Below are 15,452 nucleotides of genomic sequence, written 5' to 3'. Positions count from 1 at the left end.
GCTCTGTAGCTTATCCTTTCCGGTATCTCATTACACCCCCCTCCCCCCAATTAAGCTGTGTGGTGACATCTAGCAGAGCTTTGATTTTGTGTGGAAATTAGCCGTTTAACAGACCACGTGTTCTCAGCTTTTCTTTTTCCTTTTTTCACTTTTTTCTGATGACGTCAGACCAGCGATCAGTTTGTGCTTGTGCAGTGTTTTTATTTTCCCCCTTTTCTGTGGCCGGTGTCAGAAATGCAATGCGAGAGAATCTAGTGCCAACACTCAGGTATTTTCTCTGTGAAAATGGGCTGGGATTCACAGAGGCTGCTTGTCCCATCCCTGGGAATTGAATACTAGTGCTTGTTTATGTGTGGGTCAGCTAAATAGGTAAATGATAGGTAATTCCTATCATGAATAATAGGGGTTTCATTGACAGGGTGTGATTTTAATCTCATCTTCACGCATTGTTTCTCACACAGAGATCACAGAGCGGACATCCATTTACTACCCCCTTCTCTGAAGAATAATTTAACTTTGACTTTGACCCAAAGAGACAATTACAGATGTAATTTTACTGCTCACAGAAGAGAGCAGCAGTTGAGCTGTTAAAATGACTTCTCTCTTAAATAATTCCTGTAGGTATGTGACATAGCTGTTCTGCCAGCTTTACAATGCAGGTCCAGCAATCCCCTGGCTTGGGGACTGCAGCTATCAGGAAATCTGAGCACTGCGGCAGGCTGTTGTGCGACTACATGGTTTATTCAGCTGCCAACTGACTCCCTTCCAGTTTCTCAAATACTTTGTTTGAGAACTGAGCAACAAAGCAGTAAGTTAGTCACAGAGCGCAGGGATGAATTCAGGGTCACTGGCAGTGGGGCCACTATTTTATGTATTTAATACTTATTTTTTTGGGGGGTGGTTGGGTGGGAGGTTGTATTGATAGCTTGAACATAGAAGATGGGAAAACACTTATTTAAAAAGGAAAATGCATTAATTCTTTAATAAAATATATTCAAATTAAGCAAGCTTTTATTGGGCCAATAGTAGGAAAAAGTACATCTTAAAAACAAAGTTTGTTTTGGTGAAATTAATTCCCCACCCCCTCTGCTGTTTTCATGTTTTATTTTTTCTTCTTTATTCACCCTTCCTCCATTAATTGATACCTGCCAGACTTCTGTTGTCATTATCTGTCTTGCAGGATATATTACCCTTCTGTTGCAAAAACACACAGTATATCATCTCTTAATTAACGGGCTCCATCTAGGGGTTATTTGATGCTCCAGCTTCTCTGTCAGCTCCTAAACTGCACACCATCTATCTCCAAGCTGAATTATAATGAAAAATAACCGTCATGACACCTGAACCCCAATAACAAATAGTAGGTTTTTTTTTAAATTATGCAAATGCAGGACTCAAAGGAATTCTACAATCTGAGACTTTAACTGACTTTAACTGAAACTTTACTTCCTGAATGTTTGTTACCCTTTACATTTCCTCCTCACACACTGTACACATGACATACATGGGGCCCGGCAGACTCTTGTGACTTACTAGGATTGATTTCAGGTCCTGCGCTTTTATAGGCTCTCAGTACAGCCAGTGTGCTGGTGGTGGATTTTCCCATTACTGTGATGTAAGGTGTAAGTTTAATATTGTGTCATCCAGGTAATTTCACATCTAAATGGAAAGCAGAAGAAGATACCTCTGCTAGAAAATGTATATCTACCACATCCAGGGATGCTAGACCTTGACAAAATGGACAATAAAATGGTGAAATATGGATGTTTACTCTTCATAGAATTCTAGTTAGTTTGGTGGATAAAATATGCTTTAATTCACAGATCAGACTGGAAAGATGTTTCATACATGATTTGGTCATGTAATTTGTGGTTCAACTATATTTTGCACTACACTTAATTTAAGGGTTCAGACTAGGTTTAGGCAATGGTAATGCAATGATCTGAACCCTCAATTCATCAAAAGACTGCATGACACCTATTTACTTTACCATCTTTAAACTATAAATCTTTCTCCAAATCGAAACCTTTACCTACCCTAAGCCTATCAAATGTATAGCCGTTAACAGTAAACTTAACACAAATCCTAAATTCTACCTTTAGAAAACCGAATTGAAAAGCCAGTGACAACATAACTAGTTTCAAAATAGTTACACTGTTTTAAGAAACCACTTCTGAATTGGCTCATACAGCAGGACTCATGTATATGTAGCCTTTAACACAGGCATATACTTTAAGATTTTTTAAATGGTCTGTTTTCCTTAATTCTAGCTTTCTGTCTTTGGTTTTAAGTGATTACATGTTTGATTATTACCTGTTGCAAAATGTGAATGAGAGCACAACCTCATGAAACCCTGGGAAACTCCAAAATGAACCTGTGACTTATGGTGCATCTTTTAATGTCAGGTGTTATAGAACCTGTAATTATTACTTGGTTGAAGGGGCAAACATGATTTAAAATCCTAGGATGAGAGCTTATAATAATCTTCAGGTATATAGACTGCCACAAGCTATCCTTATCTTTTTAATTAGCCATTTTCAATTCATACAAGACATTTAATCTTTTAGACTCAGATAAGGGAAATAATATCTCTTACAATGTGTGGGAATGAACGTGGAGAGAATCCTTTTGTTGCTTTTGTGCCAAATTTTATCGGCCGTGTCATTCCTTATCTTCGCATTTCTATATTAGTCAAGTGAAAAATTACATTTGGCAGCACTGTCGGTTAATTGAACAGTTTATAGCTTTTCAGTTTTCAGAGCTGGATAGAAATATCTTTTAATATAGGCATAATATTTCACCCTTAAAAGTAAATTGCACTTGTCTGTTATAGCCTGATACAGAGGATATGTGTATTAACCCTTATCTGACTGGCTGAAATAAATCCCTGCAGAAATGTTCCAGGTTTTGTAAATGGTTTGAGTGCTTGCGTAGAATATCTGTGAATTGTCAGTCTGGTCAACTGCTATGCAGGTGAAATGTGTCAGAGGAAGCTTAGTGGCTTGAAATCGGTGCTTATCCTTACAGAGAAGCAGAGAAGGCTGAGAAACAGGCAGTTCCTCAGACCAACCACATCAACTCCTACAAGAGCGTCCCCCAGCCTGAGGTTCTGCACCGGCTGGAGCGGGCCGGTGACGATACATTCGGCTTCGAGAAACGCGAGGAGATCCGCAAGGAGCGCGAAGACGAGGAGAGGTATGGATTCCGGAAGGACACACTGGAGGGCAAGGCCAAGGCCAAGAGCAAGTCCCCAGCCCCCGCAGGGGAGGGCGACATACTCTCCCCAGAGGCAACCAGCTCCTCTCGCACACACACTGCTCAGAGGAATGGCCTGGTGCCCACGCCGGTGCCAGTGGAGCAGAATGGCAACACGGCGTACAAGAGGGGATTCGTCCCGCGCACAGACACCGAGAAACATGTGCAGAGGAAGACCAACCTGGCCCAGGTGGAGCACTGGGTGAAGCTGCAGAAAGGAGACCCCAAGAGGTCAGTAACTGCCAAACATGTACTGTCCACCTTTCAAGGATGACGGTTGACAAATTCTTAAGCCAGTTTCTCTGGTTTCAATGAAAGATTTTCAGCACTTGGGTGTACTGTATATATATTTATTTTTCAAATATGGTTGGTTCTCTCATAGTTGTTAGGAAACTGGAATGCAAATGGATTGTTCTTTGAAAAGTTGTTCATGTTGGAAATTGCAAACGTTGAACAATACAGCTTATAGGTAGATATAAGTTCCCACTGATCTGAATTGTATGGAAACGAATGTAAATAATATGGAAATTAATAAATTATCAACCAGTGCCCTCTGGAGCCATATAATACATATAGTAGTAAAAATAGAGAAAGTGTTCCACATAAAACTGGCTCAGTGTGATCAGCTCCTGAGTTTAATACCATAGCACCCCCTGCTGGTCATACAGAAGAGCTGCTGCCAACTGGGAGAGAATGTCAAAATGTTTGGATAATTTATCCTTTCAAAATCTTTCAAATTTTTTCTACATGCTTTTTTTTCATTCTCTGAGAGAGGCAACCACTTTTGGTTTTCCTGTAGCTTTTACCTGTGTAACAGCTTCCTGAGAGCAGACTAGCGATTCTAGTCACAGCCATTCTTCCTGGTATATTTCTATAGGTTTAACACAAGTTGATTGCTTACACTTGGATAACTCCAGCTGCCTGTTAAAGCCCCCTCTCTCCCCACTGTGTGACTGCAGCCTTCCCGCCTCGGAGCAGACTCTCCCCCGCCGGACCCCTCCCCTGCAGCCCCCGAGCACGGCAGATACCTACCAGACCTTGCCAAAGAATGCCCGGCAGCCCCCGGGCAGCCCCCCCCCAGCCGCGCGCAACCTGCCCAGCGACTACAAGTACGCCCACGATCGGCTCAGCCACTTCCGCATGTCAACGGAGGAGCGCATGGCCACCAAGGAGGGCATGGTGTGGCAGCTGTTCGAGTGGCAGCAGCGGCAGCAATTCAAACACGGCAGCCCCACCGCGCCCATCTATGCCGGTGCCCCCGACTACTCCGACTCGGCCGCCCTCAAGGTCACCCTAGAAGTCCCTCGCTCCATATCGGTGCCGCCCTCCCCCTCCGACATCCCTCCGCCCGGGCCCCCGCCCAAGACCCTGTCGCCACGGAGACCCCACACTCCCGCCGACAGGGTGACGGTGAGACCCCTGGACCAGCGGCCGGCTGTGGAGATCCCCGCCGCAGGCTCCCCCCGCAGGGTGCGCTCCCATGTGTCCAAGGTAAGGAGCAGACAGGGGTGGGGGGCAGTGTAGAGCAGTGTTTCACAGCCTTGGTCCCGGAGGCCTCCCTGTTTGCGCTCGTCTTCTCTCCAGTCCAGTTACCGGCTGCTTACCTGAAGGATCTCCATATCATTGAGTTTGAAAATGCTGAAACAGCCATCGGTTCATTCACAGGTTTGATTAAGAGCTCAGTTTGAATGAAAAAAAGAACCGACACTGGGATCCTCCAGGACTAGGGCTTGGGAGCCACTGATTTAACAGCAGAACCATTGCTGGGCACCAGTTGTGGTTTGGAGCCCCCTTGAGTCCAAACAATGGTACTCATCATAAAGAGTTCTTGAGTAATGAGTTCTGGTTCTTTTGCTTCAGTATTACATTCTACTATTAGATTGGACTTCGTTGAATTTATACCTTATCAGAAAATGACTATTGTCTAGCTATAACCATACATATTCCTCAAAACTGCATGGAATAGAAGTAGGGTTAATTGATATTGGAAACTCTATGGATTTAGACTTAGGTCTGGATTTATAGATAGTGAGCTGACTGACATGTGTCGTATGTTCCACAGAGCTATGGAGATCAGCAAAGGCATATGGTTCAAATGGTTTTGGCATATTGTATGAATTACATTTCTGTTTATACAAACAATTCAAAAGCATGACGCAACATGAGTGAAACACCAGATTGTATTGTTTTGTAAAAAAAACAAATTGGATTCCTTTTGATAAATTTAGAGTTATTTTGACTATATATATATATATATATATATATATATATACACACAGTGAGGGAAACAAGTATTTGATCCCCTGCTGATTTTGTACGTTTGCCCACTGACAAAGAAATGATCAGTCTATAATTTTAATGGTTGGTGTATTTTAACAGTGAGAGACAGAATAACAACAAAAAAATCCAGAACAACGCATTTCAAAAAAGTTATACATTGATTTGCATGTTAATGAGGGAAATAAGTATTTGATCCCCTATCAATCAGCAAGATTTCTGGCTCCCAGGTGTCTTTTATACAGGTAACGAGCTGAGATTAGGAGCACTCTCTTAAAGGGAGTGTTCCTAATCTCAGCTCGTTACCTGTATAAAAGACACCTGTCCACAGAAGCAATCAATCAATCAATCAATCAGATTCCAAACTCTCCACCATGGCCAAGACCAAAGAGCTGTCCAAGGATGTCAGGGACAAGATTGTAGACCTACACAAGGCTGGAATGGGCTACAAGACCATCGCCAAGCAGCTTGGTGAGAAGGTGACAACAGTTGGTGTGATTATTATACACAAAATAACTGTCAGTCTCCCTCGGTCTGGAGCTCCATGCAAGATCTCACCTCGTGGAGTTTCAATGATCATGAGAACGGTGAGGAATCAGCCCAGAACTACACGGGAGGATCTTGTTAATGATCTCAAGGCAGCTGGGACCATAGTCACCAAGAAAACAATTGGTAACACTACGCCGTGAAGGACTGAAATCCTGCAGCGCCCGCAAGGTCCCCCTGCTCAAGAACGCACATGTACAGGCCCGTCTGAAGTTGCCAACAATGATTCAGAGGAGAACTAGGTGAAAGTGTTGTGGTCAGATGAGACCAAAATCGAGCTCTTTGGCATCAACTCAACTCGCTGTTGAGGAGGAGGAGGAATGACCCCAAGAACACCATCCCCACCGTCAAACATGGAGGTGGAAACATTATGCTTTGGGGGTGTTTTTCTGCTAAGGGGACAGGACAACTGCACCGCATCAAAGGGACGATGGACGGGGCCATGTACCGTCAAATCTTGGGTGAGAACCTCCTTCCCTCAGCCAGGGCATTGAAAATGGGTCGTGGATGGGTATTCCAGCATGACAATGACCCAAAACACACAGCCAAGGCAACAAAGAAGTGGCTCAAGAAGAAGCACATTAAGGTCCTGGAGTGGCCTAGCCAGTCTCCAGACCTTAATCCCATAGACAATCTGTGGAGGGAGCTGAAGGTTCGAGTTGCCAAACGTCAGCCTTGAAACCTTAATGACTTGGAGAGGATCTGCAAAGAGGAGTGGGACAAAATCCCTCCTGAGATGTGTGCAAACCTGGTGGCCAACTACAAGAAACGTCTGACCTCTGTGATTGCCAACAAGGGTTTTGCCACCAAGTACTAAGTCGAAGGGGTCAAATACTTATTTCCCTCATTAACATGCAAATCAATTTATAACTTTTTTTAAATCTCTCACTGTTAAAATACACCTACCATTAAAATTATAGACTGATCATTTCTTTGTCAGTGGGCAAACGTACAAAATCAGCAGGGGATCAAATACTTTTTTCCCCCCACTGTATATATGTATATATATATATATGTCAAAATAAATAAAATCAAAAATCAAAAAAAAAAAAAAAAAACAGCATTGTCATTTTTTGATAATAGAGGACCTTTTATTTATTTAAAGCACGAGGCTGTTACAGCACACAAAAAAGCCCTATGTACAAAATCACACTCAAATTCTTCACACTAGAAACAGTGTAAAGATTGCTGGCATCACAACATTTTCTTGTCTGACAAACAAATTCCACCTCTTTATGTGAAAAACCACACTTCTTTCCCACTTCAGACAAAATAGTGTTAGATCATCCCCATCACTGCACCGAGATAAGGATTTTCTATTGATCAAGACCCCAGTTCAATTGAGAAACATGAACGCTAGCTGGCAATTAAACCAATACCAGTTTATAAATTAATTTTGTGGCTGTAATACGAAAGAAATGTGAAATTAGAGACCTGGATTGATCTTGCCTTTTTGTCTGTGCTCTGAGGTGTGAGAGGAACTGGTTAAATATCCTTCCCTTTAAGCAAGGCCGTTATGTTGAAAAGCCCTTTACCCTCCTTGCCTCGCCTTTGATTCCTTTCACAAATAGACTGCAACCTTTCAGCTCTGTGATCTGTCCAGGCTGTGGTGCAGATGGCAAAACAGGGCCAATGCAAGGTGCGTCTGTGAGATGAGGAAGGCAGAGATGGGGAGAGATGCGCTTCCTTCATTGCTACAACAGAAATCTCGATCATTGTAGCTGCATGCCCGTGTCACAAGGGTACTCTGGAAGTGTCTCTTCCTACTCTCTAAGTTTGATAATTTTCTGCATTTTAAATGTAGGAAGAGCCTACTTTGTTGCAACTTATTAGGCAAAACCAGTGAATTTCATTGACAAGCAACACTTTTTCTAGGAAAGGTAATATAGCAAGTATGTACTGTTAAAGTAATTCAGGTTTCTAAAGGCAATGTCATAAAGTTCAGCTCGATCAGGAGCTCGTGTGGAGTGTGAGTTTTCATGTTCTGTATCATGAGCTCCCCTTATCCCAATTTGTATACCTCCATGGACTATGATTAAAGTGTGGGTTATTAGGATCTGATAAAATATGCTGTGATCACATTTTCACCCCATGAGCAGACCTTTTTTTAAATATATATATATTATATATATCAGCAACCGGGTTTCTTCACATATAAAATTTAAATAAAAAATCTATTATGCAGCAAAAAAACTGAGATTTGGAAATAGGTCCAATTGGCTTGTGTTGCCTCTTTTGCTAGTAGCAAACAAATGTTATTTTAAGAAAGCAGGTTGAGGATAATTTATGTGTAACTAATTAAATCTCTTGTTGTTTGTGTCCTTTAAGACTCTGCAGTAGCCCTGCTTTACCAATTCTGTGTGTACAGTAAAAATGTCAAATCAACAAAGCCTGTTGGCGATTGAAAGTAACGAAGCACATCTCTGCTAATAATTCAAATAACAAGAGTGGTGAAATAAATTACCCACTGCCTAAAAAAATATATAATGAGACTTTGAAATATGCTCTGCGAACCATGGAACTTTATTCAAACACATTATTCCAGTCTTTTCAATTATTTGTGCTAAAATGAAATAATTTAAGAGAAGCTCCTCATTAGGTTTTATTTGTCGTCATTGTGTGTGATGTGGACTTGGACACACAGTGCAATCACACTGATTTTTTCCAATCTCTTTCTTTTTGCAGACGGCACATATTGAAAGACGCTCTATGCCACCGATGGGATACATTACACACACGGTTAGCGCACCCAGTCTACATGGGAAGACGGTATGAATTTTGGCACTTTGATGTACATTTTGTTGATAATGTATTTTTAGTTACTTTTTATTTCTGTTTCCTTACCATGTGAAGTCTCTCTGACAACATGTTGCAGCTTATCTACCATATCAATCTCAGAGGGCTTCTGATCCTTGCACTTTAATTATAATACTGAAAAGATATTTGTTTATTAAGGGAGGAAGCCAGATTTCCCCCATTCCACTTTGAAACTGTGGATTTGTAGCAGGTGAACGCATTCAAAAGCAGGCTTAGTCTTTATCGATTCCACAAATAAGACCTCATCAATGGCCCTTGTGCTGGAATTCCCAAGAACGGTTTGGTCATGCCCAGCCCTGGGTGCAGCAGCCTTCACAGGTTCTCCAGCATCCAACAGGAGGCGAAGACGTGAGGTGTCAGGGTGCAATGCTCGGCTTCCGTCTCTCACAGGGAAAGGATACACACTGACATGTGAAAGGAAAAAATAATGTGGGATGGTGGGGTGGCAGAAAACCTCCCCAGGATGTAAATAAACCCTCCTTTCTGTGCTTCCCTGGCGTGTTGCGCTGGCCGCAGCCCGAGGAACTGACCCTGCTCCTCATTCAGTTGAGGAGACACCAGGCTAAGATGGCCAGTGTGCGCAATGACACTCTAGCTCATCTGCAGCAGCACAATGGCCCCACCAAATCAACTTTCCAGGTCAGGGCCTTGTATGACTTGTCTACTGTGACATCTGTGGTGGCATCGTGATGTTGCTTGTTCCATGCTCCTTTGATTTGTTCGTTGGACTGTGACGTTTTATATTGTGTTTGTTTTGTTTTATTCTTCTGTGAAGTAGCATGGAGATAGCTACCCATAGTTCGTTCCTCTTTTCAGGCTAGCTTACCTTGTGGCTTATTATATACAGAGCTGTATATAATTCATTGCGCTGCCCTATCCTTTGCAGTTTGCATCTGTGAAAGCTCTTTTTATTAATTTGCTTCGGAGTGCTGAAACAAGCCTGTGGCTGTAAATCTCTCGCCCTCACACTGAATCTGGTAAAGGAGCCAGTGCTTTTGCCTGCTTCCCTGTAAATGCTGCTCTTCGCAAACCGCTCCAGAAACACCACCCTGAATGTGGACTGCTTGGCATTGGTATACATTTAGATTTTCTTTTTGTTTCTTCGATACCTGTGGTCCCTTAGAAGAATAACGCATGTTAATGACTGAGCAGAATGGAATCGGATTAAAGGGAGTTTAATTTTTCATCTAGTACAGTTAAAATGGATAGATGTCCACAAACAATGGATAGGGATCAGGAGGCATCAAGGGTTATGGATCTCAGTTTTTTGTTTCTTGCCCCATAGTCTCTAATGATTTCTCTTAAATTGCTGTCTGTAAACCTTACCTTCTTACATGATTTGTTTAGAAAATTCCTCCAGTTGATTTGAATCCAAGGCCACCTTGGGCCACAATCGGCTACACGCTAGAAAGCTCAGTGTTCAGAAGGCCAAATCTGTCGGGTGCTGCTACTGAGGTTGTTCCTGATGTATGATAGCCCTGTGTGTCATGTTACATCCAGACTCTTTGAGGAGGGACTAGTTTATCATTTCACTCTGTAAGGGTGAAAATTAGAGGGGTTGGAAGGTGATGTTTTCTTGTGTGATTATATATACACTCACCTAAAGGATTATTAGGAACACCTGTTCAATTTCTCATTAATGTAATTATCTAACCAACCAATCACATGGCAATTGCTTCAATGCATTTAAGGGTGTGGTCCTGGTCAAGACAATCTCCTGAACTCCAAACTGAATGTCTGAATGGGAAAGAAAGGTGATTTAAGCAATTTTGAGCATGGCATGGTTGTTTGTGCCAGACGGGCCGGTCTGATTATTTCACAATCTGCTCAGTTACTGGGATTTTCACGCACAACCATTTCTAGGGTTTACAAAGAATGGTGTGAAAAGGGAAAAACATCCAGTATGCGGCAGTCCTGTGGGCGAAAATGCCTTGTTGATGCTAGAGGTCAGAGGAGAATGGGCCGACTGATTCAAGCTGATAGAAGAGCAACTTTGACTGAAATAACCACTCGTTACAACCGAGGTATGCAGCAAAGCATTTGTGAAGCCACAACACATACAACCTTGAGGCGGATGGGCTACAACAGCAGAAGACCCCACCGGGTACCACTCATCTCCACTACAAATAGGAAAAAGAGGCTACAATTTGCACAAGCTCACCAAAATTGGACAGTTGAAGACTGGGAAAATGTTGCCTGGTCTGATGAGTCTCGATTTCTGTTGAGACATTCAGATGGTAGAGTCAGAATTTGGCGTAAACAGAATGAGAACATGGATCCATCATGCCTTGTTACCACTGTGCAGGCTGGTGGTGGTGGTGTAATGGTGTGGGGGATGTTTTCTTGGCACACTTTAGGCCCCTTAGTGCCAATTGGGCATCGTTTAAATGCCACGGCCTACCTGAGCATTGTTTCTTACCATGTCCATCCCTTTATGACCACCATGTACCCATCCTCTGATGGCTACTTCCAGCAGGATAATGCACCATGTCACAAAGGTCAAATTATTTCAAATTGGTTTCTTGAACATGACAATGATTTCACTGTACTAAACTGGCCCCCACAGTCACCAGATCTCAACCCAATAGAGCATCTTTGGGATGTGGTGGAATGGGAGCTTCGTGCCCTGGATGTGCATCCCACAAATCTCCATCAACTGCAAGATGCTCTCCTATCAATATGGGCCAACATTTCTAAAGAATGCTTTCAGCACCTTGTTGAATCAATGCCACGTAGAATTAAGGCAGTTCTGAAGGCGAAAGGGGGTCAAACACAGTATTAGTATGGTGTTCCTAATAATCCTTTAGGTGAGTGTATATATATATATATATATATATATATATATATATATATATATATATATATAGCTCTGGAATAAATTGAGACCACTGCAATTGTTTCTTAAATCAGCATCTCTACATGTATGGCAGCCATTCCATTCATATTTTATAGTTTATAGAATAAAACAAAAATGTAAATTTTACCCGAACACATACCAATACATAGTAAAACCAGAGAAACTGAAAATTTTGCAGTGGTGTCTTAATGTTTTCCAGAGTGCGTGCGTGCGTGCGTGCGTGCGTCTCTCTCTCTCTCTCTCTCTATATATATATATATATATATATACACACACACACACACACACAGTAAGGGGGAAAAGTTTTAGGCAGGTGTGAAAAAATGCTGTAAAGTAAGAATCCTTTCAAAAATAGACATGTTAATGGATTATATTGATCTATTAAATAATTGCAAAGTGAGTGAACAGGAGAAAAAACTACATCAAATCAATATTTGGTGCAACCACCTTTTGCCTTCAAAACAGCAGTCTGCCTGGGAGAGACCTGCTGATGCAGTATAACTACCTTGTTGCTGTGCTCAGTCTTGCCATGTTGTATGACTTTTGACAGTAAACTGTCTTCAGCAACCTCACCTTGTTAGCTGAGTTTGGCTGTTCCTCCCCCAGTTTTATTCCTCCTACACAGCTGTTTCTGTTTCAGTTAATTATTGTGTTTCAACCAACATATTGAATTGATGATCATTAGCACCTGTTTGGTATAATTGTTTAATCACCTGACTATATGCCTACACAATCCCTGACTTGACTAGAAGAATTGAAGCTGATTTGAAGGCAAAGGGTGGTCACACCAAATATGGATTTGATTTAGATTGGTCTTCTGTTCACTCACTTTGCATTTAGTTAATTGATAATCTATTAACATGTCTATTTTTGAAAGCATTCTTACTTTACAGCATTTTTACACACCTGCCTAAAACTTTTGCACAGTACTATGTGTGTGTGTGTGTGTCTATATATATATATATATATATATAGAATGTGATGCTGGCTAATCTTTTTTTAGCTATTATACAACACTGCCCTGAAGTTGTCATTTTTTATTTGATTATCCACACTGATCTTTCGTTAAATATTAGTCACAATAATAATAATACTAATAACAATGGAGGGTAAAGGCAAAACAATCAAAGCTCATGTAGAAATCGGATGAGACCTAGCCCTTAGTCACAAGTAACATCTTATAATATTCTGATCTTTTTAATCCAGTTCTGATTACGGTTTAACAGTGAAAAAACTACAAAAGCACTCTCTCCGTTTCTGTCGCTTTGTTTTATTTGATTTGTTTCTTCACTCCTCACTGAAGGCTGATGATACTTACATGCAACTGAAGAAGGACCTGGAGTATCTAGACTTAAAGGTGGGACTTGGAGAACTCATGCCACTCTGCTCTCATACTCTCCTCATCTCTCTCTTCTTGCTTGTAGGCCTTAGCTGTAGCCCCCCCCCCCTCACTTCCAGGTTCCTCTATCTCCCTCTCCCTGTCTCTCACACACACTAATGCTGCCAATTGTCAGAGATAGAAATAAGAAAAAAAAATGCTTGGTGTAATGCTAGCAATGGACTGTCTCAGTTCAGGCACAATAATTATTTTTCTTCCACTGTATTCACCACTGAATGTTATTTCTACAATTGTGCTTTGCCCCGAAGCCTTCCGGACATTCAGTAAAAAAGTAGAAACTGTTCAAAATCAGCGATCAAATAACAGGTTCGTTGTTTAATTTGTGTGACAGTTCTGTTTACATATCAACAAAGTGGTTAGAAAAACCCCAAATGCATTATCACACTTCAACACTGTATGCCTTTGTGTTATCAAGTCAGTGGAAGAAAAAACACCTCAAAGAGAAAAAGGATAGCAAAGGTGAAGTACTCTTCATGAACAGCTGAGACCCCGACAGAGTCTGATCTGACCGAAAAGGCATGACACGAATTTAGTAGGCTCTGAATGAAGATGTAGTAGATTTTGAACTGCTTCTGTTAAGTTGCTTAGAGGAAGGCCCTCTGGTGGTTATTCTTTGTAAAATAGCTCAAATGCAAAATGCCAACTTTTGCTTTGGTTTTTAGGTTTCATATAGATCAATAATTATGTTAGTTGTCTGGAAATAGGAATACCATTTTAGGTTGTGTGTGGACCTAAAGCATTTTACCAGTTTATGGTTATACTATTAATTTGAGAGATTAAGTCTTGAGCAGCCTGTTATAAGAACATTATTAGAAACTGCCAATTCTTTTGTTTACTTTCTTAGGGATTTTTTTTTTATAACTAGGTTTTTCTATTTTTGTTTGAAACAGATAAAAAATATTGAACCGTTGATCTTCATGGTTCACAATGTGTTACAAAACTCTTCACAAGGTTTACGGTCCAGTTTCAACGTAAGGATGTTTGCATAAAAGTGTGACCATTTCATTGCTTCCTTGACAACGTTACGCATACCTATGCAACCCATAACTGTCTGAGGTGCTCCCATATCTCAGAGCAATTACACAGCTTCCTGTGGGTACACAACTGTTGTTGGCTCCTATATGTGCATAACATTATTGTGATGTTTAAATGTGTGGCAGTGAGTTACATTTTTTCTGTGCGTTCAATTTTTCTTTTGAATCTTTGAGAAGGTGTCATAATGCATGTGCTAAGCATTGAATTAAACTTCAGGCCCCTCTCTTTGCAAGTAACAGTATTTTAAAAGTAACGCATCATTACATGTTGAATCTTGGTGAAATAGTCTTTTATTATTTATATCCTATCATTATTGATTTTAAATGTCTGAGTTTTGTTTTATTTTTTTGTAACAATTGCTATAACGAAAGGTTTTTGTTTTTTGGGGTGGGGGGGTGGATAATGTTAAGAAGATTCAATGTTTTTACATTTCAACATTTCTTAGTGTTACTTTTCCCCTGGAAATTGTTAGGTTTCAGTTCTAGGACTGAAATGATCAAAACATCAACTGATATCATGAAGCTATTGTATGTAGACTGTAAATAAAAAATCTGTGAGGCTGTTGTGACTAACCGCTATGGCAGCATTAATGATTGTAGGTCTTTCAGTGAGTTATTCCCTAATTAAAAAGTGCTATTACCAAATAAATTCACAACCCTTACACAGCTTCTCGGGAGGGAGGGGGAGGGGGAGGGGGAGGGAGACCCCTTTTTTTTGTTGGCTTTTGCTTGATTTTGTGTATTGCATACCTTGTTAACATTTCCAACAAACTCACTGCTAATACATATTCAACTCAAGCTTTTTTTAAGTAGTGAAGCAAGACTTTCAGATTTTGGTTTCCACATAAACTGCTTCTGTCTCTCAATGCAACATGTCTGTGTCCCTCACTGGAAAGACGACTTAATACAAAAAAATATTGATGGCAACGGAAATAAAACTTACAGCATTTTGCTCTTGGCTTCCCCAGGTTTCGGGACAGGAGAGTCGGAAAGAGAGATCCGTAAAACCAGTCAAAATTGCAGAGAGCGATGTGGATGTGAGTAGAAAATAAGTTTCACTTGGTTTCAACTCTGATGGTAAGAAGAATACAAAAACAAAGGACAGGATTAGGATAATCAGGAAGGATAACTTCCACCCACATAAATTATCTCTTTCAGCTCCTGATACATTTTCAAGTCATTTTCATTGAAAAGGAACTACTTGGATAAATCTCTGTGTATTGGATATCGAAAATTAATGGTTGTTAATTTGGAAATAAGCTGTAAT

At 40.9% G+C, this 15,452-nt stretch overlaps 1 protein-coding gene across 17 annotated transcripts in view; it reads left to right on the top strand.

Annotated features, from left to right (window-relative positions):
• The window catches only part of plekha7b (pleckstrin homology domain containing, family A member 7b), a 135,048-nt gene that overhangs the window by 99,722 nt on the left and 19,874 nt on the right, over nt 1-15,452 (top strand). For 9 of the 17 annotated variants that reach the window (XM_066700915.1, XM_066700916.1, XM_066700914.1 and 6 more), the window contains 7 exons: nt 3,028-3,486; nt 4,215-4,746; nt 8,764-8,847; nt 9,412-9,534; nt 13,056-13,109; nt 14,042-14,122; nt 15,154-15,222. In XM_066700915.1, coding sequence (XP_066557012.1) covers nt 3,028-3,486; nt 4,215-4,746; nt 8,764-8,847; nt 9,412-9,534; nt 13,056-13,109; nt 14,042-14,122; nt 15,154-15,222 — 1,402 coding nt within the window. The remainder of the gene's footprint in view (nt 1-3,027; nt 3,487-4,214; nt 4,747-8,763; nt 8,848-9,411; nt 9,535-13,055; nt 13,110-14,041; nt 14,123-15,153; nt 15,223-15,452) is intronic. The other 8 variants (XM_066700932.1, XM_066700925.1, XM_066700924.1 and 5 more) reach the window with 5 other exon arrangements.

The sequence above is a fragment of the Amia ocellicauda genome, chromosome 4 (assembly GCF_036373705.1).
Source record: "Amia ocellicauda isolate fAmiCal2 chromosome 4, fAmiCal2.hap1, whole genome shotgun sequence".
NCBI classification, from domain to species: Eukaryota; Metazoa; Chordata; class Actinopteri; order Amiiformes; family Amiidae; genus Amia; species Amia ocellicauda.
Note: the sequence above shows the minus strand (reverse complement) of the source record. Positions and strands in the feature narration are given on the sequence as shown.